This window comes from Bolinopsis microptera, chromosome 6 (assembly GCF_026151205.1).
Source record: "Bolinopsis microptera isolate Bmic1 chromosome 6, MBARI_Bmic_1.0, whole genome shotgun sequence".
Taxonomy (NCBI): domain Eukaryota; kingdom Metazoa; phylum Ctenophora; class Tentaculata; order Lobata; family Bolinopsidae; genus Bolinopsis; species Bolinopsis microptera.
Window position 1 is genome coordinate 17800965 of NC_087077.1, and position 20241 is coordinate 17821205.

The 20241-nt window shown below is 34.8% G+C and overlaps 4 protein-coding genes across 4 annotated transcripts in view; all 4 read right to left on the bottom strand.

Annotated features, from left to right (window-relative positions):
- Positions 1–41: 41 nt before the first annotated feature.
- On the bottom strand, positions 42–4458 carry LOC134816839 (uncharacterized). The gene is made up of 6 exons (XM_063825833.1): positions 4113–4458; positions 3728–3861; positions 3355–3486; positions 2904–3078; positions 2635–2732; positions 42–2445 (listed from the first exon to the last, which is right to left on the bottom strand). Exons 1-6 carry the CDS (start codon positions 4221–4223, stop codon positions 2178–2180), a joined length of 918 nt encoding a protein of 305 aa, XP_063681903.1. The 5' UTR covers positions 4224–4458; the 3' UTR covers positions 42–2177.
- A 160-nt stretch (positions 4459–4618) lies between these two features.
- The window catches only part of LOC134817643 (uncharacterized), an 81091-nt gene continuing 65468 nt past the window's right edge, over positions 4619–20241 (bottom strand). Inside the window, exons 2-10 of the mRNA XM_063826897.1 lie at positions 10691–10843; positions 10385–10498; positions 9795–9914; positions 9519–9653; positions 8709–8885; positions 8288–8359; positions 5581–5728; positions 5401–5440; positions 4619–4951 (exon numbers count right to left, since the gene is read on the bottom strand). Of these exons, the coding sequence (XP_063682967.1) occupies positions 4909–4951; positions 5401–5440; positions 5581–5728; positions 8288–8359; positions 8709–8885; positions 9519–9653; positions 9795–9914; positions 10385–10498; positions 10691–10843 (1002 nt within the window). The 3' untranslated portion in view covers positions 4619–4908. The remainder of the gene's footprint in view (positions 4952–5400; positions 5441–5580; positions 5729–8287; positions 8360–8708; positions 8886–9518; positions 9654–9794; positions 9915–10384; positions 10499–10690; positions 10844–20241) is intronic.
- LOC134816992 (UV-stimulated scaffold protein A-like) lies at positions 11060–13816 on the bottom strand. The gene is made up of 4 exons (XM_063826053.1): positions 13642–13816; positions 13333–13475; positions 13050–13190; positions 11060–12846 (listed from the first exon to the last, which is right to left on the bottom strand). The coding sequence occupies exons 1-4, from the start codon at positions 13697–13699 to the stop codon at positions 11293–11295; spliced, it is 1896 nt and encodes a 631-aa protein (XP_063682123.1). The 5' UTR covers positions 13700–13816; the 3' UTR covers positions 11060–11292.
- LOC134817644 (uncharacterized) lies at positions 13976–19101 on the bottom strand. Its single transcript, XM_063826899.1, has 9 exons — positions 18918–19101; positions 18670–18744; positions 17994–18137; positions 17762–17836; positions 17042–17371; positions 16533–16754; positions 14769–16381; positions 14482–14602; positions 13976–14342 (listed from the first exon to the last, which is right to left on the bottom strand). The coding sequence occupies exons 7-9, from the start codon at positions 15008–15010 to the stop codon at positions 14217–14219; spliced, it is 489 nt and encodes a 162-aa protein (XP_063682969.1). The 5' UTR covers positions 15011–16381; positions 16533–16754; positions 17042–17371; positions 17762–17836; positions 17994–18137; positions 18670–18744; positions 18918–19101; the 3' UTR covers positions 13976–14216.

The window sequence follows — 20241 nt, forward strand, 5'->3', positions numbered from 1 at the left end:
CTGATAAGGTCACTTCAAGAGATAATTGAAAATGCTGTCTAATGAAAATCCAAAAACACGGTTGTATTGATGAAAGAATTAATACATTTAAATTCAAATTTTATGCGCCAAAACCAACACAAGATGTCGATATTAATAATAATCAGAATGTTTCATTTCAAATGTCCCTTAAAACATCAAAAACACGTACTTAGATTTTAGCAAGAAGTAACCAATTAATCAATAGTAAACAAAAAGTACAGAAAATAGTAAATTTTCAAATATGTGGACACAAATTATGACGTAATATTGAATTAAAATATTGCTGAATTTGTTGAATAGGCCCATTCCTTATTATATTTAAATTCTAAGTGGTAGAAAAGTATGTTGGGGTCCTCTCGCACTGCAGAAAGTTTAGGGATCGGTCACATATTACATAAGAAAGCCAAGGGTGAGGGGGTTTGAAAAGCTTACGCTAATGTAATTTCTAAACAGTAGCCATGGGGGGAGGCTACAATGGTCCAAATCTGGCTAACTTAATATGTGAACGACCTTTTAGCAAACAAATTAAAAAATTTGAGTCGCACAAAAACTGGTTAAAATATAATTTTATGGAAACAGTGTTAAACACCCAAAAATCAAACATAATTTACAATTTTATAATTATTCCTTAGTTTTTAAATTTTTATTGTTGATTTATACACGAAAGTCGCAATGAGAGTCTCCTTATAAATTTGAAACCAAAATGTAAATACATATTGAGTTGATAGATAAACTTGGAAAGTAAAGGAACTCATATGAAGTTGATATATTATACAAGTAGTGCATAGCAAGTAGTGTATAGCAAGTAGTGTGTTGTTGTTGTGTGTAATAGTGACATTTGCACGCTATTGTTATGATAAGGAAGTAGGTCTGATTGAGAATTAGTTTAGACCTTCTGTTGAATCACATGATTTTCTTAAACCTATTTAATACGCTTGCTTTGCACATCAGTAATTATTTGTTAACACAAATTAGTTAGTTAAATGTTTATTTTAACTATTGTGTGTTGCAGAATGCAGCTATGTAAAGTGTAACAAAGGCATGTATCCGAAATGTCAACAATACAATATGATGTATTCTGTTTTAATTTTGAACTGAGTGGAGACTCTCATTTCCTCTTCAGTTTATAAATAATGATCAATCCAATTAACCAATTAAGAGAGCAAAAACTGGCAAATAAAAAGTTACAATTATTGTTAATATTGCATAAATACGGTTAATTTTATACTCACTATCATTGAATGAAAATTTATACTTTTCCCTCAAAATTAATGATGGTTCCATTCATAGTCTACAAAATACATGTATATTTAAGGAGTAAAACATAGTGTGCTAATTATCAATGGATAATCAAGTGGTCTTTAATATGGGTCACGTGTTCTAACCGTCACTATTAACTATTCGAAGAGTTTATACAGTGAAGCTACAAAACGAGGCTACAAAATTAAACGAGACCCCAAACAATTTTCTGTGAATCAATGTGAAACATAACGATTAGAAAAAGACATAAAAACAAATATTGAGTGATCAAAAATCAACCCAAAGTGTACGAAAATTAAAACTGATTGAGATTATACAAATCAAAAACTGGAAATGTCCACATAATGTCGAATTCAAGTGCCCCATTAAAACTTGAAGGCCATTTTGTGTTTAATACACGTCATGTAACATTAATTACATTCAGAACAGAGAAAACGGTTATTTGCATTCAAAAGACAGAGGGGATCGGGACATTTAACCCACCTAAAACCCGCTGTAATCACAGCCACTGATTTGATTGTATTAGAGCCTAATATAAATAACCGAGTCAAATTACTTCAAAATCCTCCCAATTTAACAGCAAGTTCACTCTTCAGCCCATTTTCCAATATAATATTTAAAATCGCACAAACTTACCATCCAAACAATCGCAATATGCTATAATATACACTCTCTGACTCAGGTGTAGTCGCCCCGGAGCTCTGTGTCCAATCTGAGATCTAACCCTATCTTTAACCCCGATAATTAATGTTTATTAACTTAGACTCATCCAACCATAACTCCATAACGAGAAATCTGGAATCGGGAGGCATTAAGAACACAAAGTGCTGCCGGCAAAAAGTTTTGAGGTAGAAAATTCATCACACAATTGTTAATGCTGACAGAACTATCCTCGTTCACACTGTTTGTCGGGCAGGATCACGTGACACTATCACCTGAGGTCCCCCGTTAAGGGTGTCACGTGACGTCCCTGCGCGCGCGGATCCAGCACGTGATCCAGATCCAGCACGTGACCCGTACCCAGTATCACGTGATATGGGGCATGCTGGCGTGATATCGCTGTCGTTAATGGAGTGTCGGGAGGACCTCCAGGATTGGTGAGTTCCCTCCACTAAGCTCTCTTCGAACGTGTTAGACGGGATCTCCTCGTATTCATACACCCCACTGGCAATTGGAGTAGAAAGTTAGTTAATGAAGGCTAGGTAGCTACGTGAATTAATAGAATATGAAAGTAGATAAAATATCTCTCGATACGTTGAAGGTCACCACAATTTTCGCCACTAAATTTACTCAAATTGATTTCCACTATACTGCTATGTATGATACAGATGTGAGATGTTAAAAGTAAGGTACCTGAACTGAAGATAAGTCATGATACAGATGTAAATAGTAAGAGCACTAAGCAGCAGAACCATACTGGTTATTAAGGGTACATCCGTTGCGTCTCGTATCTGAAAGGAACAGTGTTCTAAGAAGATTTTACTTTCTAAGACCTAGATTGTGGATTATGTGTACTAACACATCAAATTCTCGATCTTTTGAGAATACAATTTTGCTTATTTTTGAAACCTTATGATTTATTCATGCGGAAAAATTTCAATCGAGGCATTTTCATTACTCACCAAATTATTGAAGAACTTCTGGCAGCCTATTTTAAAGGCGTTTTGTGCGGTACAGGTAATATTCCTGTCCAGACAGCAAGAGGGTGGAATGTGCTGGCGAACATCCCAGTCATATTTGTTATAATAACCACAACACTGTCCCCCTGTCTGGGTGTTGTCAATGTAGACTTTTGTACTGCAGGGAAAAGAGGGCAAGTTTAGTAAGTTTAGCAATAAAAAAGTAAGTCTTTCTATATTATTAAATCATGAGTTATTGATGATCGTAATTTGAAGTTTAGATGGTTAAAATTTGAACAATTAATATACGTTGAACAGGTAATATTTAAACTAGATAAGTAATAGTAATGGTATCGAGTAATCTATTTACTAAGGGCTTTAATATTTAATAAGGACTTCCTAGAAATCTCAGAATAATTCTGCCTTTTTTTAAAAATGTTCGAGTTAAATTTACCTGTCTGCTGTACTATAATAATTCTTCATAGCTGACTTGAACTTGTTCTCGTTCAGTTTTGTAAGTCTGTATTTAGCAAACATCAGTCCCATTATCTGTCCAAATATAACAAATAATGTTGCAGCCAGAAACCTGGAATTGTTATTTAGTCATCAAACTTAACCAAAATCGAATTTGAAATCATAAATTAATGGGATTTTAAACCCCAGAATGGCTATTTGCAGCTTCGTCGAAAGAGTGAAAACTCAAAAGAACTCCTGATATTAACACAAAGAATTATAAAGATGCACAATTGCAAATGTACAGTTATTGTTTTAGCAACACATTTCATTATAATAATAATATACTGGCTCTAACACTTATTAACAATGACCTCATGTTTTTGTTGAGCCCGTTCCAATGCTCTCTGTGTTTATTGTAAACTATGTAGAAGTTTAGCACCGCTATACACGTAAACACGGCACTACACCAGATCGAGCACAACAACAGTATCAGTGAACAGTCCTCCTGGTAAAAAGTAATGTAATAAAATTAAAATGAAATGTAATAAATTATTATGTAACAAAACAAAGTGTAATATAGAAGTTAATATAGAACTATAAAAGTTCTTCAAAAAAAGTACAGGTATTTTAGATAGTGATGCATCGTAAATCATGAAAACGGTATTACGAGAATGTACGCCGTACGCCTGAGAAACAAATGTGAAAACCGAAAAAATCATCACATGATGTAGTTAAAGTTTTAAGATGCTGGCTAACCTGCCACTGAAGTATAATGGTGATGTAGAACAGCTGGAACGGTGCCATGACAAGACAAATCACTACGTTTAGGAGACACAGCGCGTAAATGATTTTCTCAAACTGCCCCATTACTGTTGATATCTTTTAGTAATCTTGTTGATAACTCCCTCTTTCTCTTTTGATTTTAGTTCCACCTTTCTAATCTGATAACTGCAGATTCACGGATGTGTCTGTAGAAGTTTACTGCTTGTTGCTCAAGTGATAAAAGCTGTTTTTACGGTCCACTATTTCGTTGTGTCCCAGAGATCAACAGTTGATACAAAATTTTGAATCCATGTGTTATATTGTCATAGAGTATCTAACTGGGACAGTGTTAAATATTATGATGTTTATAGAAGTGTGGAAAAGGTTATGAAATTCAGAATACATTTAAATAAAGAATACGATAAGGTTAACGGTTTATGAAAAAGTAGCAATCACTGTTATTATTTACATCTATTGTGCAACTTAAGTAAAACAACAGCTCTGTAAAATCAAAATTATAATAAATAAAATAGAAATATTAAAGCATAACTTTTAAAATAAATTTTAAAGAGTTTTCTTCATTAAAACCTAAACATACTGGTCTGATAACTTAATAAAACCACACAAAGCCCGGCACGGGACGAGTTTCAACAGTTAGCAGTGCAGTGTTAACTTAGCACATTTAATTGAGCACAGTTATCACTGAAAATTTCCTCTCATCTCGATCAAGTGCTGGATATTGTAACTTTAATTCTGTACGACTTAGATTTCCAGTGACACAGACAATCCGTCATGTTCCTGCCCGTAGGGACTGCAGCATGAACTCGCCGAATCTGAAAAGAGTCTCAAAGTTACAAAGGGATAGATTAACAAGCAAAAAAAACATAAAGCAAATCACGTTAGATAACAAACCAAAGCATTCCTCACAAACGAACAAGCAAAATGCGGATGTGAAATGTAGGGTAACAGTCAATATTACACTCCAAACCATGAAACACTATATCTGCATACTCAAAGTCTACAATCACTGACGTTGGAAGCTAAATCTATAATCGGAACAGAACACCCCTCGGCCTCAACCGGATATAATATAATAATCTGAACATCGTGGGAAGCAGTGAACTTTTTATCACTGTCTGTATGCAACAACAATTTTTACAAATGACATTATACCATACTGTCCAGTAGTGGTGTACAATGAAGCATGAGGTGCTGAGGTGGGGTCTTGTGACTTGTAATATGATAAAGTGAACTGTCGGGCAAGTAGAGAAGCAAAACTTACTCATTCCTCTGGATTAGCTTGACTAGCATATCTGTATCAGCTGAAAGATGATTATCCGTTAATTTTATAGGATACTGAGTCTAGACTCTAGAGGCTTTTAATATGCGGTGTGTTTTAACTTGTAGTTTTGGTCATATCAAGATTCCTCTCTTTTACAACAATTAATAACGTAGAACTCACATGAAGGCGCTCTGTCGTGTGACATAAGTAGAATTATCTGGTTAATCTTGTCTTTACTTTTCTGTAACTTTAAATTCTTAGAACTGCCTATTGTATTACAGTTTGAGTTGATGAAGTCTGTTATCTTTTGAATTGCTTTCCAATCAACCTGATAAGATAAATCTAATAAGTTTATTGAGTATGCTTACGAGAGGTAATTTTCTTATCGGAATGTTTGAAAATTTAAATATCGATAAATCCGATTTAATTATGATGGTCAAAATTTAAAATCAACTTGTTTTACAGTTTTACTATCTGCAAAGGAAAGAACGCTGAAAGCACGATCAGTGATCACAGATTAGCTAAACTATACAATATACTATACTATACTATACTATACTATACTATACTATACTATACTATACTATACATATACTATACTATACTATACTATACATATACTATAAATATACTATACATAATACATATACTATACTATATTATACTATACATATACTAAACTATACATATACTATATTATCACACTTTCGAGCCAAATTTAGCAGGAAAGCAGAATTGATATTACATGCCCCGATGGGGAGCACTGGCTCTCACCCGGGGGCATGAAATATCAATCAGTTACTCAGAGAGAGCCCGATATTCCCATAGGAACAAGGAGCCCACTCTCAACAACTGTTCTACTACTGTGAGGTACTGATTTAAATAAAGATTTAAATCAACATCCTGAAGTAGTCTATGACCGTTAATGCAATGATCAGATGAACTTTCCAGGATAAGGAAAAATTTATATTTATACCTGATTTTGAAAATATTTCCTTGTGTTTGAGATGCGTCAAGCAAAATACAATTTTTTGTTGTAAAACTTTTTCAAGCTGTTCCCTTTTTATTGCACTTTATAGTTCAAAGCCTAATTAGGCTTCGGATGATGAAACAAAGTAAAAACTCCCTGGCTTGTACGAGCTTTAAGTGACTTAAGGTTATTGAAAACGAGATCAAAGTTTACAAGCAGACTTGAAAGTTTCACAAAGTTTTGGTACTTGTCAGCGATTCAATCAATCAGGATAATTAATTTCCTTAATCGCTTACTTGAAATTAAAAAGGAAGTGTCAGAACAAACTACAGTCACCCTCACAAAAAATAGTAAACACTAGACGATGTTTGATTAATTCGAACGAAGAAAACACACAAAACAAAGCCAGATTTCAGCCATTTCAGACCTCAATTTTAACCCCCTCTGATCCCTTCTTTGAGCCATATTCCATATAGAAATTGTGCAGAAATTATACTTGGCTTTTCCAAACCGGTTTTGCCTAGATTAGCTTGCGAAATTCGTGGCTGATCTATAAACAGACTGATAAAGAGACTTATATGTAGATTCTGTACAATAAAGAGCGGAAATTCTATCCCAGGACTAGTTTTAACTGAATTTTAGTTAGTGCAAATAAGTGCAATAAAAACATCCTATAAAATATATTATTTATATAAATATATCAAGGGACGAATGACGTAACTTAATCAGCTAATCTGGTTATAAATTAGTCTGGGCACTGGGGCAAACAGGTCCGATGATTAATGTGCTGCCATTCATTAGACCAATTCAATATTGGTAACAGTACGGGTGAACTACCTGGCCATGACCAGGGTGGTTATAGGCTGGTGGAGTACTGCGTTCTAAAATGTTGAAGAGATACATTTGAATATTACAAATGTTCTGATAATTTCCAGTTCAGATAATTTCTAGCTCGAAGCAGATAATGGCAAATAATGGCAAGTAAAGATGAATACTGACTAAGAACTAAGCAGAATAATTGATAAAATTCTAAGTCAACGATTACAAGTTGCATTGATTAAATCATTCTGAAATAACAGACAATCAAGAATCAAGACGGACGATAATATTGTTGGTGTAAATTAGGGTGTGCAGTGTATAATGTGGACTGATAAATAGACAATCATGGCGCCACAGCTCTATTCAAATTTAACAACCAGGAAATTCTTTCACCTTATCGCAGATACAGATTATACGATAAGGACTGTGATGTATAATCAACACTTTAACGGATGTTCTATACATTATACTGCATCTACAGTTTTAATGACTCTAAAAATATCTAATAGAAATAAAGTATTAGAATCACCTCACATCGACTGATTTGCAGGATGTAATTACGTATCAAACGCGCTCGCTGCGGAATATTCTAGACTCATAAGTACAAGACCCATAGGCGGAAAACACATTAATATCGCATGCACTAGGTAGCAGTACAAAGCAAATTCAGCGCGGCACACAGCATTCACTGTGTCATAAATGTGAAACGCGGGTTCTAATTTTGACGTATTGTATCTTTAATATCTGAAATACTAACTTATCGAGAGCTATATATAGCTTGGACATTATAAACATAAATAAGTTCGACATGTTTAGTTTTGCTTTGGTGAGATTTATAACTAACGTTTGATCAAATTCTGCTTTCCCGGCCAAATTTGGCTCCAAAGAAAGTGTGATAAAACATTAATCACATGCCTTCTCATGCGATATCAACATTTTCAAAACTCGGCAAGCCTCGTGATTGAAAATGTCGATATAACCCTCGGCAAGCCTCGGGAAATATCGAAACTTTCGCTAACTCGGCAAGCCTCGTGGGCGAAAGTTTTGATATCGCATGAGAAGGCATGTGATAAATGTATAATATTACATGAAACTTACTTGAGGCTCATTAGTGGATAACTTCAAGAACATCGCTTTAAACAGTTTGTCCTCCAGCTTATTAAAATTAGCCTGCAGTAAACAATACTCAATAGTGTTAGATTACGAATAATTACAATAGTGTTAGATTACGAATAATTACAATAGTGTTCTTACCAATAATTACAATAGTGTTCTTACCAATAATTACATAATTTAATGTAGTCCGAGGAGTCCTAATCCTCCTCGCGTCCAAATATGGCGTCTCATTTGTCTCATCATATATTTAATTAAGGCATCATATAAGATAAATTGAATTAGAAATTATTATTATTTTCAATATCGAACAGCCATAATGAGCACAACTATAACTAGTAACCACTTAGTCTTGACAACTATAACCATAATAAATCCATCTAATAAAAATCGCAAGTCCACTCACGATATCCTTCTTCTCCTTCTCCCGTTTTCTGGACAACTTTGATTTCTTCCTGTCGATCAAAGGAGCGACTATGACGCAAAACAGTGTGGAATGTAAGACATCAGAGTTGGATAAGAACATACTGTTCTGTTCCACCATGTTTAGAGCTAGCTCCAGCACCGTCAAGCTTATCTCTTCCTGATGAAATGAGAGTAATTGGTTAATAGGTCAGAATTATCAGTGTTATTTCTGGATATCACATCATACACTTGTATTAATTGGATAGTCACTGGAGCCCTGGGGCCTGGATGTATTAAAATACAAATTTAGAACTCTCTCTCTCTCTCTCTCTCTCTCTCTCTCTCTCTCTCTCTCTCTCTCTCTCTCTCTCTCTCTCTCTCTCTCTCTCTCTCTCTCTCTCTCTCTCTCTCTCTCTCTCTCTCTCTCTCTCTCTCTCTCTCTCTCTCTCTCTCTCTCTCTCTCTCTCTCTCTCTCTCTCTCTCTCTCTCTCTCTCTCTCTCTCTCTCTCTCTCTCTCTCTCTCTCTCTCTCTCTCTCTCTCTCTCTCTCTCTCTCTCTCTCTCTCTCTCTCTCTCTCTCTCTCTCTCTCTCTCTCTCTCTCTCTCTCTCTCTCTCTCTCTCTCTCTCTCTCTCTCTCTCTCTCTCTCTCTCTCTCTCTCTCTCTCTCTGTTCCTTCTCGAGTATAATACTATGGTGATTAATTAATTATGTAATGATGAAAAAGAGTTAATTCAGATATTGATTATAGATTAATAACACTTGATCAGGTGTTATTAATCTATAATTAATATCTATTTTTAGAACACAATACCTGCTGGGAAAGAGACTTGACAAGACCAGAGAGAGCGTATCTGAGGAGGAGGAGTGCAAACTGAGGGGCTATTTTAGCGATGGGGTATAATTCTGAGTAGCAGGTGGAGTTAAGACAGTTGTCAGAAAGGATCCGCTGAGAGGTGTAGAGTGTGAAACTTCCAGGAGGATTAAACTTTAGTAAATTGATCAATCTACTGATCTAAATGGTTCAGCAGTGAAATATACGAAGCAACATGAGTTAACAAAATCTTTTAAACTCATAAACAACATTCACCTTGCAAACAGTATTAGTAACAGCGGACTTAGCAGCGTGTAGAGCAAAAGTCTGCAGGTAAAGTCTGCACTTGGAGGAAGCGGCTACTGAGGAGAGAAACGAGAGGAATTCCATACATTCCTGAGAAAATAGGAAACAACGTTATTCAAATCTTATCAGGAAAAAGAATTGTTCAACTTCAAGCAATTACGGGATCACTACAAATTTGTCCCCATAAACATTACAACTATGCGACTAATAAATAATGGTCCAATCCGGATATTACACGCTATTCAAATCGTTAGTGACGTAGTCCCTGAGATCAAAATAACTGATGTGAGACCAACTTAAATTTCGATTTCCGACTCTCAGGTTGATTAAAAATTCTATTATCTTCTCTGGAAGTAATTCTAGCGACAGATTTATTATACACAGCTGTTGTTGATAAGGCCGTCACCCTTCTTCAATTTCCAGAGCAGGTATTACATAGTAACACAGACAACAGTATACATTAAGTCAATAATACCTTTGAGACGATTGCGTATGTGACATGTGTGATAAATCGAAGTACTATTGTCATATTATAATAGGCAAATCTATGAAACACAAACATGATGTTTTGAAGAGTTTTCAATGAGAAGAGCCATGATATTCTGGGCTATCTCTTCGTTGTTGAGATCGTTGTAGAATGAGCACACTTGCAGAGCGACTTGTAGCCTTTCTATCTGCCCGGGCGTATTTAGTCAGAAAACGGCGCAATGAAGATACTTACAATATCTATTGTAATAATAACGGCGAACACCAAAACACCCGACTCATTAAGTCATTAAGTCATTATTAAGTTATCAATTATCTCTAATGCTACTCTGAACAGTATGGGAATAATTCATTAAAAAAGCACATTGTAGATACCCTACCTCTGAGATAGCAGCGATGTCAGGTGTCATGAGGTAGCGAGAGAAAGCTGAGCTGAGAGCCTTGAGAGTAAAACCCATGGTGTCACCGAGGACATGCTGCCAGAGCCCGGGAAGTTGGGTCTTCTGAGACACAAGTCTGTCTAGTTCAGACATGCTAATAGAGTTTAACTAGTCAATATGAGACATTTAGTAATGGATAGACATGATACAATAAGATGAATCACGCATATGCTACAGGTACTGAGGTGCTGCAAAATGTGTTTCAATTGTTGTAATTTAGGTTTTATCAATGTTTTACAATCCGTTTCATGCCCGAAGTATTCAGTTTCAGCAGCATTTCAACCCCATTCAAATGCCTTCATTTCAATTGTACTGGAAAGTCTGGGATCGGAGAGAATATTTTATATGTAACCGAAAATTAAACTCTCCGTTGAAATTTGGTGGGCTATTAAGTTAAATGAAATATCTCGATTACAGTACCTTAAATTATACTATAAAATGTTTAAATATTCAATATTCATACGTCATTCTCCATGCAGCAAAACATAATGAACCTAAATAAGTTTAAGTTGACATTGGGAGGAAATCAAAATTTATTAGGATTACATGGAATAATTAAATTGCTGATCAAAAGCATTTTTATTTCTTGCGTTGGCCACTTTGTCAGCACTCTTGCTAACTGCTTTGAGGGCCCTGGGGTTCATTATTTTCTTTTCTATCCTGTTTCGTGCGGTAACGGGAGCAGTCTTCGTAAGGCTCACTAAATTTGTAGGCTTCACCTCTCTCTTTTTCTTTATTTTGGAGTAATTCAGTTTTTCCCCAGTAAGTTTCTCGATCTCTTTTTCTACCTCCTCCCAAGATTCCCCATTTGACTTTTTAGTAGAAAGGAGTTCTGACTTGGAGAAGAGATCACTAGATTTCCCGTTAGGTTTGCCTACCTTGTCACGTGGTATAACTTTACCATGAAGAGGACACTTGTGCCGATCCATTCTAGGACATGTCTTCCCTGACTTCATAGGAGCCCTACATGACCAGACCACTGCTTCGAACTTACCGGGAACGTTGCAGTATTTTGGGTTCAATGCTCGCACAGTGTCGATATCCATTGGTTCTGGCTCAATGTCTTTTTGTGCCCAGAATCTATGCAGTGATTCAAAACTTGCTACAGCATACTGTTGAAGTGCAAAATCACTTTCGTCATCTTCAGCATCACTTTTCATAACGTCCTTCATTTTGTTTGCAGCCTTGATATGTGATTGAGGTGAATTATTTTGAGGGAAGGAAGATGCTTTGTCCAGACAAGAGGTCGAAGAGCAAGGCTGCTCATCGTCTGCAACAAACGTTTTGAGAGCTGAAGAGATTTCGTTTGTTTTAGTTGCTTTTAAAGGTTTGCTCATGGCCATAGCCAGCTTAAGTTTCTTTTCTTCAGGAATTGTCTCTAACACATTATCGTCATCCACTTCTTCGAAATCGGAATCATCACTTTCATTCACCTCCTTTTGAACGATTCTTCTTTTTCTTTTGGAAGTCCTCTTGAATACCAAATTTTTGTGCTTGTTGCAAATTATATTTAATCTTTCCTTCATTTTGATCAAAGGTAGCACCTCTTTTTGTTCACCATCGTTTTTAATAAGCTCTTCGATCCAAGCATCCAGCCGAGGAATGAATGATTTTCTCGCCTGATAAATGCGGTCATCTAAAACTTGTATAACCGAATTATTGTCTGATGTCTCCTTAATTACCAATTTTTGTGAGTGGTCTACAGTAATCGAGAAATTAGGAGTTGTTTCTTTCTTGCTGTTTGTTTTGTTGTCTATGATTGCCTCAGGTATTTCAGAGTTATCTGATATATGAGTTTCAGGAGCCCCCATAGGAATCAATAAATCGAAACAAGTATTTGCTTCGAAAATGCAATCTTTGAAAGAATCACTCTGCATTTCGAAATTTGATAAAGTTTTCGAAACAGTGTAATCAGCGACACGTTTCTCTTGTTGCTGTCTTTTTTCTTCTTGCTTTTGCTCAAAGTTAGTTCTTGCGATGAGTTTCTTGAAGTCAACATTCTTCTTGCTTCTCAGGAAGTTATAGGATATTCTCAATTTATTGTAGTGTGCTCCAAACTTTTCGTTCCATGTATCTATTGCTTTTATCGCTGTTTGCTGAAAAAAATTATCATATAATCAAGGTTATTATAGAATACCCACCGATGATCTATATTCCAATAAACTTTTACTCATTTTCAAATAAATTAACTGTTAATTTAGATCATCCCAGTACAGTCATCTACAAAGTATATAAACGTTAACGATTATTAAAGTTAAAATCTATTTTCAGTCATGTAAACAGTAGAGCAGTAGAATACCTTCAAAATACTCTGAAACTTGCGAGGTGGAGGAAGATCGTCTGATAATTCAAGAGCTAATGTCAAAGAAACTATTGTCTTCAGTCTCTCGAGGGTAAGCTCCCGGATAGCATGACTTCTATGAAAGAGTTCATCTAATATCTGGGAAATTTGCTTGTTAATTCTAGACGACAATCATTAAACCAACATTACCTCGGATAATATTAAGCTTTTTATTAAGAATCAACTAAGGAAAGCTCCTCATCTGATAAAATAGATTACGAGATTACTGTTATAGTCTTACCTGAAAAGAGGATATCCTGACTTGACAGTGCTCTGTTTGAAGATGATTGATTACCAGACCAAACACGTCCGGCATGGGCACAAGACCCTTCTTGCATAGGGACTTCAACTCTTTTAAATCAGTCGGATTCAATTCCGCATCACCTGATGGAATAACTCATCAAGATGTACATATATCAGTAATAGAACATTAAAGATTGTAGTCTTCTTATTTTAGTTGAGACAGTAGAACAATAAATTTTGAAGTTTTTTTGCTAAGAAACATCTGACAACAGAATATAAGGTTTTCACTAAGAAATCTTATTTTTACCTGTTTTCACTACTTTTAACACAATTCTCTGAAACTCATTCCATTTCTCTAAATTCATTTTACAGCATTTCTGATCTAACTGTACTTAGCAAGAAGAAATAACCACCTCCATCCATCTATAACTTCAGTAGTAGACATTCCAATGTATTGCTTTAATTTGTGACATGCTAGCACTATGAAAAAATGATTTAATTATTAACATCTTTTCCTAACACTGATTGAATAATGGCGATTACTACCTTGGTAATCAAGTAAGAAAATATTGTATTCAATTAATATAGAACACATTAATTTTTGTGTTGATTGTTTCATTTAGAGAATAAATCTAATTTTATAAAACTATATTAAATATTTACCGATTTAAGTTTTAGTAAAACATTTTTGAACATTTTATCAATTTGATCTAATAACAATGGTTAAATAGTTTCCTAAGAAGTAAGAAATATCCTCTTTAACTAGGTGTAAAATAAAAACTTCAGCCTTGACTTGCCGCAATTCTGCTTTTGCTTTATATAATAAATTAATGAACAAATATTATCTCACATTAAGTTCGAGAATTGAACTAGGTCATATACTCAGTCTCTTACAACAGCGATACACATTTTCTCTGCTTGTCTTATCACATTTCTGCACATTTGATCGAGTGGCACATATTTCACTCGTGAATCATTTTCTACTTTATTCTTTGCGATGTGATATACCTGAGAAATATATGCCTCTTACTCGAAACTTATAATCATAATAATTTTAATAATATGATTCATTTTATTACAATTATAACCACACATTTAAACAAGGATTGTGAGCACTATTGTGTGGAACACACTTCTATAACTTTACCTGTTTCATGTTGATAGCACCGACCCACTCAAAGCCAGAATATTGTCCACCCTTTGTAACTCCAGCAGCCTGTTTTATCATGTAAGCAGTAGCAGGCCAGTACATATCAAACTTGTATGACCTGAAACTCAATTAATATCAGTATAAATTTATTTCATTGTCAACTATACAGACTTAAAACCAGACTGATTCAATCATTCAAATAGATTGGATATACTTAAAATTGCAGTTCATTTATAGATCACAGTTACGCCCTATTAATGGGAGGATACCATACAAATTCGTACCTATCATCATACACATATAAGTCAATGGGCAATGGGTACCCTTCCTTGAAGTGTTTTGTCCTTTCATTGAATTCCTTACAAAACTTAGCAGAGTTGATTCCTTTTGATCCAAGCTGTGGTCCGAGAGGAGGGCTAGGGAAAGCTTGGCGAGTTGGGATCTGCATTCGGAATTTTAGGCTTTTTGATGCATCTCTGGGGTACAAAGTTTTCGACTTGGCCACTGCTTTTCCAACCTTCGACATTTCAAGCTGAATGTGGGATAAGATAAGGTGTTTCAGAGTTTTTAAAGATTTTATACACAAAACAGTGGTATCTAGTCACATCAAATTTTATGATAAATTGAAGCAAATACATGTTACGTATTTATTTGTTAATAACTTGACAGATATTTATTTTAATGTAATAAAATGTCAATTGTCGAATCTTTCAAATGTTTGAGACATATTATCGAGAGTTTTAATCAAAATATTATGGCCAAAGGCAAAAATTGCTAGAACTTCTGTACAAGATTATTGCATATCAGGTCTGCTAGAAACACTAAGAAAACACTAGGTATACATATATTATCATAGCTGTCCAGTCGAATGAACAGATTCTTATTTTTAGAAACAGACAACAATGTTTGTATATTTAAGGAAAAGTAGATGCTCTAAAAAGCATGCACCAATTAAAAACAAAAAATGTCGTTAGAAAAATCTCAAAGTTCGAGTGTAAAGTGATTTTTGGATTTAGCTAGAAAGTATAGATCAGAAAATATACATTAGTATTGCAATTGAGAATGTTAAATTAAAAAATTTCGGGCATGCTAAATTTAGCATATGTATATTTTCTGATCTTTCTTTTCTGATACACGTTGTATAATAATTAAAAGGCGTGCAGGGAATAATGCTGATCCTTGAGATCACGTAGCAGTGTTAAAATTACAAGTTTTATTTAAATTATATATTATTAATTTTAACAACTTTACTTCGTAATACTTCATAATCGTCGCCTTAAAAGCTACCGGTTAGACCCACAGACTGCCTGTTATCAAATACTAAGTAAAGCTTATTCCCGACTTTAAGCCTAGTTAATCCAGGTAGAGCTTCTTTAACCATTTCAGCAAACTTTGTGACGTGATTTGAGATCAGTCCTGAAGGATCTAAAGGATCAAGTAAAGCGGCACGCACGCTGTCATTGTACATAGTCTCCAGTTCAGCAACCAAGTACAGTCCAGGAGATACTTCCTCTTGGTTCAAAATATAGTCTGTGACAGTGTGAAGAGCAGATGTCTTTATAATAGATTCCTCTGTGTTGTCGTGAGCAGAAGAATGCCTCTGGCGTTTTAGAGCTTTAGAGGGAGGTTGCTCAGGGTTGAACAGTTTTTGTTTGAGATTCTCTATTCTGTTGTTATTGTAACGAGTTTTGCACGATTTATGAAACTTCGCGTTGTTCGAAATAAAAGCATGTGCCAAATTAGCATCTTTGATGACCTCAGTTCCATAATGATGCAGTGGCTCATCCCCCTGATACAAATCAAAGCGGTTCGTACTCATCCAGATCATATTCTTAGCTAGCATTTCAAATGTTGGATCTGTCCCGCAAACAAGTTTTACGGACTTGCCTTCACCCTCCTGTAAAGTTTAATTTTGAACCACCAAAATCAATATAATGGTTATGTATTATATGTAAACTGTTGGAGATAAATATTCAACATAACTGTCAGTCGCTTTTAAAAATAGCAGATAATGAAAGTTAAAGTCTAGATAAGGAATATAATGATACCTTGTCATCTTGACATATGAAACAGCGACTCCAATCGACAACAAAAGCGTCTGTCTGACTAGACTGACTCGAACCAAAAGATTGTGATTTCCAAAGCTTTAGGGATCTACTCGATTCAATACTCGTAGTTGAGAATGTTGGTCTCTCACAAATTTCGTGCTCAGAAGGTTGTTCTGCTTTCATCCACAAACTTTTTTCCAATTGAGACAAAGATGTAGTGATCTGTTTAAAATATAATGTTGGAATCCAAATTTCACGTCAGAAATACAAGTGTTAATCTAGCGTTACACAAATGTATTGAACTCAATGTAGCGTATACTCATTACATTAGGAAACTAGGTAATTTTTCGGTGGACAGTTAGGCGACACTTACGGCAAGGTTAAGGCACAGTTAAGGCACTTAAGAGTTAAATGTGGCTTTAGTGTCCACCGATGACCGATAGATTACCTTACATTATTACATATTATATCGAAAATACGGCTGTAGTACAATATATTATGTATCATACCTAAAATGGAATAGAAATCTTTGTTTCATGATTATATGAGGACGATCACCAAGATCTGTGATGAAGCTAAGCTTTTAAGAGCAAATGTGCACTACCATAGGCCATCCAACCAGTGCAGTATTAGTACCTGCTGATATTTCTGCTTTATAGTACCAAGGCATTCTAGACAGATGCATACAGTCCGCTTTGGGAGATTAAGCTGGGGTCTAATTGACCTCAGCATTTCCAAATAAGTTTTAGCTGAAGTGCACAATCTCTCATCTTCAGTGTGGAAATAAACAATATCTCCGCGACCATTCGCTATTTGTAACTTGTCACAGATGCAACATTCTGAAACAAAAGATACTGTTACGATTTTGGTTATTCAAACAAAATGAAAAGATGGGGGCACTTCTTTTGTATTGACGGGACTGTTACAAATATGTTAATTTTGGCAAGAGTTGCCATGTTTGAACAATAATTGGAACATTCGAGAGCAAAGTCTTTAAGAATCTCATTTTAAAGTTCATGCAGTGTTTATGAAAGATAATATACGATAAGATACACCTGTGAAAAAATAATCTTAACAAGCAACTACTATGTGCTGACTTTGCTTTCCTAAATATCAACCCGGTAAATCATTAATACAAACTTTTATTTTTAATTTAATTTCGATGCTTATTGTCTATAATAGTAATACAGACTATAGCCATTAAAATAACAGTCCGAAAATTTACTCACTTGTTTTCTCCAATAGAGTATTAAAGTAGACAGACAAGATATTCGTAACTTCAGATGGACTTCGATTCACTAGATCTGAAAATTGAAATGGTATTGCAATATTCTTTGTGGTCTATAAAATAAGTCTTTGTCCTGAGCTGTGGGCAAGTTTATTTGATATGATATCATGAATAGGTCATTTTTCACAGCAAAGACCAACAATAATACGGTTGGCAAAATCAAAAGTTGCTACCTTTATGTCCAGAAGACTCCATGTCTCGATCCAATATTTTCCTCTCTTCTTTTGTCAAATTGCTCATCATCCATGGTACCAACTTTTTCCCCTTTCTCTTGGCATGTGCGACCTTGACAATCATGCCCTGCACGTCACCAAAACCTGCATAAATAATAAAGACATTATGCTTGACAAAAATTCGACAAATCAATATTGATTACATAATTCATTATCACTGATTTTATTAAGTTCATTATTTGGAGTTGACTGCGAGAATTAGAACATTAGCATTAGATATTTTGAAATAAAATCGGCCTATATAACAGTGCTTATCTCAGGAAGATTTACCCATTACATAATAATTACATAAAATAACATTTTAACATAATTACATGATCATCTGTACTCTATATCTGATAAATGATCAAATTTGAACTGTTATTAAAATTTTTATTTCATTTCCAAATTCCTAATATTCTAATTCTTACGTTCGACTCCAGAAAAAAAACTTGGTAAAATTAAAATGAGTTTAACATACGACTGTCCATGTCCCTTATTCCTTTTAGATCATCATGAAAAATATTAAAATTATCAATTTTATTCAAACCTAAACTCAAATCTAATTTCGATATTTTTGTAGAGATTCTGTTTTTACAATCACTTTACTTTGAATTTGTATGAATATTATGAAAACCTGCAAATTTCACAAGTTGTACAATGTGATGTCTGTAAGATGCCATCTTCTCATCGTTATTCATTTCTGTCCAAGCTGATGATTAGTTCATATTATAATACAGTACATTATAGTAGTCTAATTGTCATTGGAAAAGTGAATCTCAAGTAAACTCGTTGATCGCAAAATGATGGATGATTTTCTTGATAAAATATAAGGTCAAATAATTCCTTTTATCAACTCATAGAAACAGAAAAATGGATAACTACCCTTGTTCGTCACTGTGTTCTGAAGTTGCTGTCGATTCAAACTATCGTTTATTTCAAAAGCAACACTCGAATCAAATAGAGACAGAATTTCATCGTAACTTTTTGCTTTTACCATACTTTTACGCTCCCTTGCATATGTTTCTAGTACCTTTTTGGCAAGATCCGAATTCATCTCGGTCACTCTGGAAGATTAGAACATCATATTATCTGATATAGTCAAGCCTGGCTCTATAACATGAAGACTTTGTTGTAACTTGCATTAAAAGCATTAATATAAATATATTATGTCACACCACACAATACATTATAATAAAGTCCCAACATACAAAATATCGACTGTATATTAATAATACAGATCTAATACATTACACCATACTTTTATTTATTATACAACAAAAAATAACCCAAAAATTAGAAAATCAAATCTGGAAGTAGAAATCTTCCAGTATAAGCAACCATACAAAATAAATAGGAAATCTCAACAAGAACAGACACCAAACAATATAATTAACAACTATCTCAATGCCATACAAAACTGAAGGAGCAGTAATCCCATGGCAACAATAATAGTCAGGACACTATCAACTACAAGTTGATGAAGCACACCACATCACAAGCAACATGTTATCATTGAGGGCACATAAGAACCAATGTAACAAGAATTCCTTAAATCTAGAAGACATGGCCTGATTTAATGTGTAATCAGTAACGGCCTACACCTATATTAGGTTCTTCCAGGCGAAAGCTTTACTGTAATCAATGACATTGCATGCAGTAAGTACCTAGCTTAGCTTTTACTTATCTAAAAATGGCTTGACTGTAAATACACTCAAAGAGGCATTCGAACCTCTGTATCTACAATTCTCAAAAACAAGGGATTGCCCAGACCAATATGACCTGAGTCTACGTCTGCAGCCCCCCTTCTATGATTATTAATGGTCATACCATCCAGGCTTGACAGAAGAAGCTTCTTAATCTAATTAAATGGATTTTACACTCGCTGCTTCCGATTCGACTTCTACTGAGCGGGATCTCATCGGCCAGGGGTTTGAAAAACAAATATCGCAGCAGAGGTCGCACCATACATTTTACACATTTTAAACAAACCATGTACATATTTCAGTTTCTCTAATTCCGTCACATCTTACTATACATTTATAACAGTGTAATCGTAAAGGATCAATTAAACCAATTTAGTATCAACAAACCACGATAAACTATGTAGAAGATAAGAAGTATGTCACAAATAGAGCCGACTTTAGAGGATAAAGCATATGATAAAAACGATAGGAAATAGTATGAATGGGTACTCCACATCAATGAG

What these genes read in the sequence shown, in the direction of transcription:
- LOC134816839 (XM_063825833.1), bottom strand. Translation starts at nt 4,223, where the DNA reads ATGGGGCAGTTTGAGAAAATCATTTACGCGCTGTGTCTCCTAAACGTA. An exon ending in CCATTATACTTCAGTGGCAG is followed by an intron (nt 3,862 to 4,112) that starts GTTAGCCAGCAT and finishes ACTTTTTACCAG; the next exon opens with GAGGACTGTTCACTGATACT. An exon ending in GGGCTCAACAAAAACATGAG is followed by an intron (nt 3,487 to 3,727) that starts GTCATTGTTAAT and finishes TAACAATTCCAG; the next exon opens with GTTTCTGGCTGCAACATTAT.
- LOC134816992 (XM_063826053.1), bottom strand. Translation starts at nt 13,699, where the DNA reads ATGAATTTAGAGAAATGGAATGAGTTTCAGAGAATTGTGTTAAAAGTA. An exon ending in GTTAAAAGTAGTGAAAACAG is followed by an intron (nt 13,476 to 13,641) that starts GTAAAAATAAGA and finishes TTATTCCATCAG; the next exon opens with GTGATGCGGAATTGAATCCG. An exon ending in TCAGGATATCCTCTTTTCAG is followed by an intron (nt 13,191 to 13,332) that starts GTAAGACTATAA and finishes CAAATTTCCCAG; the next exon opens with ATATTAGATGAACTCTTTCA.
- LOC134817644 (XM_063826899.1), bottom strand. Translation starts at nt 15,010, where the DNA reads ATGTCGAAGGTTGGAAAAGCAGTGGCCAAGTCGAAAACTTTGTACCCC. An exon ending in TTATATGTGTATGATGATAG is followed by an intron (nt 14,603 to 14,768) that starts GTACGAATTTGT and finishes ATTGAGTTTCAG; the next exon opens with GTCATACAAGTTTGATATGT. An exon ending in GTGCTATCAACATGAAACAG is followed by an intron (nt 14,343 to 14,481) that starts GTAAAGTTATAG and finishes TATATTTCTCAG; the next exon opens with GTATATCACATCGCAAAGAA.